Source organism: Azolla caroliniana, unplaced genomic scaffold, assembly GCF_043228905.1.
Source record: "Azolla caroliniana isolate FFs.n. ecotype wild unplaced genomic scaffold, voAzoCaro1.0.p SCAF_18, whole genome shotgun sequence".
NCBI lineage: Eukaryota > Viridiplantae > Streptophyta > Polypodiopsida > Salviniales > Salviniaceae > Azolla > Azolla caroliniana.
In genome coordinates, this window is record NW_028230453.1 from 9,760,319 (window position 1) to 9,764,362 (window position 4,044).

The following is a 4,044-nucleotide window of genomic DNA, read 5'->3' on the forward strand; positions in this document are numbered from 1 at the left end:
TGGCAACTGACAGAAGCTTTTAACTTCACCCCATCCATCTGTGTCCATCTACTCTGCTCTTCTCTTCTCTCCTCTACTACTACTCTGCTAGGGCTTTGGTGCTTTTTTCTTTCTTTCACAGGTAGCTCTCTCTCTCTCTCTCTCTCTCTCTGACTCTTTGGCAACTGACAGAAGCTTTTAACTTCACCCCATCCATCTGTGTCCATCTACTCTGCTCTTCTCTTCTCTCCTCTACTACTACTCTGCTAGGGCTTTGGTGCTTTTTTCTTTCTTTCACAGGTAGCTCTCTCTCTCTCTCTCTCTCTCTCTCTCTCTGGGTAGTGCTTGTTCCATGACTAGATCTTGAGACATACTGAGAAACAGAGAGGCAGAGAGGGAGTGTGTGTGTGTGTGTGTTTGTCGAAGCCTTTGTAAGAAAGGTAGAGTATCAGACAGATTGCATACAACCGCTGCTGCTACTACTGCAACTACTTCTACGCTGTATACACTTGATTCACATATGCTGTTCCGCTGGAGTAAATTATATATGTAGAGAGAGGGAGGGAGAGACAGAGACAGAGGAGATGGAGCAGAGCCATGGTGGTGGTGATGAAGTGATCCCCGTGAAGAAGAAGAGGGGGAGGCCAAGGAAAGTAGTAGTTGAGAAGACAAGCGCAGATGTAGTGGTGGGAGCAGAAGGGGCAGGAGCAGGAGGAGCAGGAGCAGGGGAGCCAAAACAACGCAGAGGAGGAAGGGTAGCAGCAGCAGGAGGAGGAGGAGGGTCATTAGCTGCTGCTGCAAGTAGTAGTACAACAGTAGTAGTGGTAGGCAGAGGAAGGAGAAAGAGAGGGACCAAATTCACGAGGAAGAAGAGAAGCTACAATACTGCTGCTACTCCTAAGCCTAACAATAGTAACAACAGCAGCAGCAGAGCAGAGGCCCCAATTTCTGAAAAAGAAGAGAAATCCCCTGTTCCCACTAATAATCCTAATACTGCAAAGGCTGTTAATACTGCCACTAATTCTGGCAGTGGTAATAATGGTGTAATTAGGGTAGGCCAAGTGGTGAGTGGTGTTGTGGATGGCTCATTTGATGCAGGCTTCCTTGTGACTGTTAGGGTAGGGGACCCTAACTCTGACTCCTCTTCTGCTGCTGCTGCTCATGGCAATATCTTCAGAGGGGTTGTGTTTGGGCCTGGCATGCCATTGCCCCTCAACCGAGAGATTGACGTTGCCCCTAAGATGAAGAGGACCAAGAGATCATCACGTGCACTGGCAGCTGCAGGCATCGGCCTCCCCGCCCATGCCCATGCCCATGCTCATGCCCATGCCTGCCAAACCCTAACCTCTGCCCCTGCTCCTGCCCCTGCCCCTGCACCTGCCCCTCTTCATCGCCATTCTCCTTCTCCCTCAGCCTCTTGGATCCCTACTCCTTCTGAGCCTGACCATGATGATACGCCTCCTCAAGGATCCGGCAGCAGCAGCAGCAGCCATGGGTATCGGAACGATCCTCTTGTTTCCGGCATGGCCGCTGCTGCCGCATTTCTGCGATCCCCTCCTTTCAATGCTGCCGCCATGGCCGGGAGTATGAGAAACAGCAACTTCTTCTTCCCCCCTAACCCTAACCCTAACCCTAACCCTAATCCTAACCCTAGTCCTAACCCTAACCATAACCATAACCCTTCCTCAGATTACTACCCTCGTCCTCCTCCTCCTCCTCGAGGTTACTCTCCTTTTCCTTACCAATTTCCAAGGTCGGATTTCACGGCATCCCCATCATCGTCAATGCCACCTCCTCCACGAGCGCATCGCCCCGCCTGATTCCATTTTAACAGGAATTTTGGTTAACTCCGGTGTAGGGTCCTCCCCGCCGAAACACCGTGCTTGTTGCTCTGACCTTACAGTTACTACTTTCTCCATGTTCCGAGACATCATCTTCTGAGCTGAGCTGAGCTGAGCTGAACCGAACCTAAACCGAACGACTTTAGTGCCCATCCCATATAATGTAAATGGTCCCTCCATCTCTGCTAGGAGTCTCTTTCTTCCCAAAGGCAATACTACTATCCATGATTGTTGTTCATTTGTTTTTTGGCTCTCATATTCTCCATTTCTATCACTAACCAAATCCCTTTTGTGTTATAAATGCTCTCACACTCAGTTTGTCAGGAGGAATGAATGCATCCATTCCTTTTCAACTTCTCTATTGCTTAAGAGTTTAGAAAGACTTGCTTTTTCTTGTGTTTTTTTAGGGGGCCATGCTTTAGTTGAAAATGTGTGTGCTTTCTATAACTTATTCAAGTTGGTTTTATATGTACGAAAACATTCGAGAGAGTTGTATAATCATATAGTTTGCGAATTAGGTTATGAATATATGAGAATGGGCTATGGCTTTTACAGAGCAATTGAACCTCCACATGCATTTCATTTGAAACAAACTTTGTGAGCTTTTGTGTAATTCGTTGCACAATTCATCTTTGATCCCATGGGCAGGAACTTTGGAACCTAGATAATAAAAAAAGGAAGAAAATTCTTGGGAAGCATTTACGCAAAGCTTCCATAGAAGGTATCGTAGCTCTAGGTAAAATTCATTTGTTTTCGAATGCCGATAGGAATGTCTTCAAGAGTATGAACATGTAATGTTATAGGAAATAGTTTGTGCTTTTAGTTGTTCCATGTGTTTGATACCTAGCACTTGGAGGCCTTGGGAAGTTTTGGTGATCTCATGTAGCTAGGAAATTTTGTCCAATGGGGTAGGCAGACCTCTTCATCTACCAGTTAGGGTAAGAGTTGGTACGATTGTATCCTTGATCTTTTTTGTACACCCCACTACAAAAAGATGTCTTTATTAAAATCTTTACCCATGTAGAAGTAATGGTATTGCAAAGAAGGATCCACTTGTGATGGTACTATCGTAACCATGTTCACAATCAAATTTGACTAAAGATACCATCATATTTATCATAATTCAAAGTTAAGCAACTTCACTTCTATTTAGAAATTTCTGTCCATACTAGTGCCAAGTTCATCTGTTTTGCAAATCAAGTCTTGTGTCAAAGTTTCAAATTGTGATAAGAGATGATGAATCATGAGCGTTTTTTTAGATTTTTGTTTGGAAAATAGAAATAAACCTAAGTGGTAGTAATTTATCCTTTTATTGCTCAAAGGTGTAAGGTTACTATCCCAAATTAGAGATTCCAAACCCTAATCCTTGTTAATTTGGTTTGATTTGACTTCTATTTTCAGTTGTCATACTGGTAACTATAACCTGAATTGAACTACAAGACTTTTTTATCGAACAAAGCCTTTCGTGTTAACTTGTTGATGTAGAGTTGATACAACCTCAACTTGATGAAATTGTTCTCCACCACACTACACATTGGAAAAGATAGAGAGAGAGCGCTAGAACTTGCGAACCCAACACGCATTGTTGTCTACAAATTCAAATCAAATAATTAGATCACTCAGTTATTTCATCTACTTATCACTGCGCACGTTAAACATCATGACTTTGGTTGAGGGAGTTTAGAATTTTTTAAAGAAAAAGGAGCCTTATTTTAGAAAATAGAGATATTGCCGGGTATATTCTTATTAATAAATGTTTAAGTATTACAACATTGCCATAAAGGGAGCCATTACCTTTCTTTCTTTTGATGTGTTGTCAAAGGAAACTCACCAAAGGATTGCCATATAAGGGAGACCATTATCTTTTCTTGTGTGATGTCAAAGAAAAATCACCAAATTTAGGAGTCTTGACTTTGACCAAACAATTTTAGATGCATATTACACAAAAAAAAATCCCTATTTAAAAAAGACAAAGATTTTGAGAAAAATATTTGTTCGTAATATTCAAATAAGGTCGATTTAGCTTTGAAATCTTCAAAAAACTTAATAATGTCTCTCTCAAATGTGAAAAAACCATTCAATTATACCAACCAACTAAAATATTGCATGGCCTTCAACAATTGTATTCGTTTTCTATTTTGATTATTGGACCTTCTAATCTCAATTAATATTTTCGATCAGCTATAAAACATGTTGGAAACCCTAACATTAAATTCTATTGTTT

At 42.0% G+C, this 4,044-nt stretch overlaps 1 protein-coding gene across 2 annotated transcripts; it reads left to right on the top strand.

The window, feature by feature from the left end:
* Positions 1-286: 286 nt before the first annotated feature.
* On the top strand, positions 287-2,212 carry LOC147852390 (uncharacterized). 2 transcript variants are annotated; one of them, XM_087333750.1, is made up of 2 exons: positions 288-1,632; positions 1,669-2,212. In XM_087333750.1, exons 1-2 carry the CDS (start codon positions 564-566, stop codon positions 1,797-1,799), a joined length of 1,200 nt encoding a protein of 399 aa, XP_087189876.1. In that variant the 5' UTR covers positions 288-563; the 3' UTR covers positions 1,800-2,212. The 2 variants fall into 2 exon arrangements, with proteins under 2 accessions (XP_087189875.1, XP_087189876.1); XM_087333749.1 differs by having other exon boundaries at positions 287-2,212.
* Positions 2,213-4,044: the final 1,832 nt, after the last annotated feature.

Bases quoted from the DNA above. Each gene is read 5' to 3' on its own strand.
- LOC147852390 (XM_087333749.1), top strand. From the start codon at position 564: ATGGAGCAGAGCCATGGTGGTGGTGATGAAGTGATCCCCGTGAAGAAG.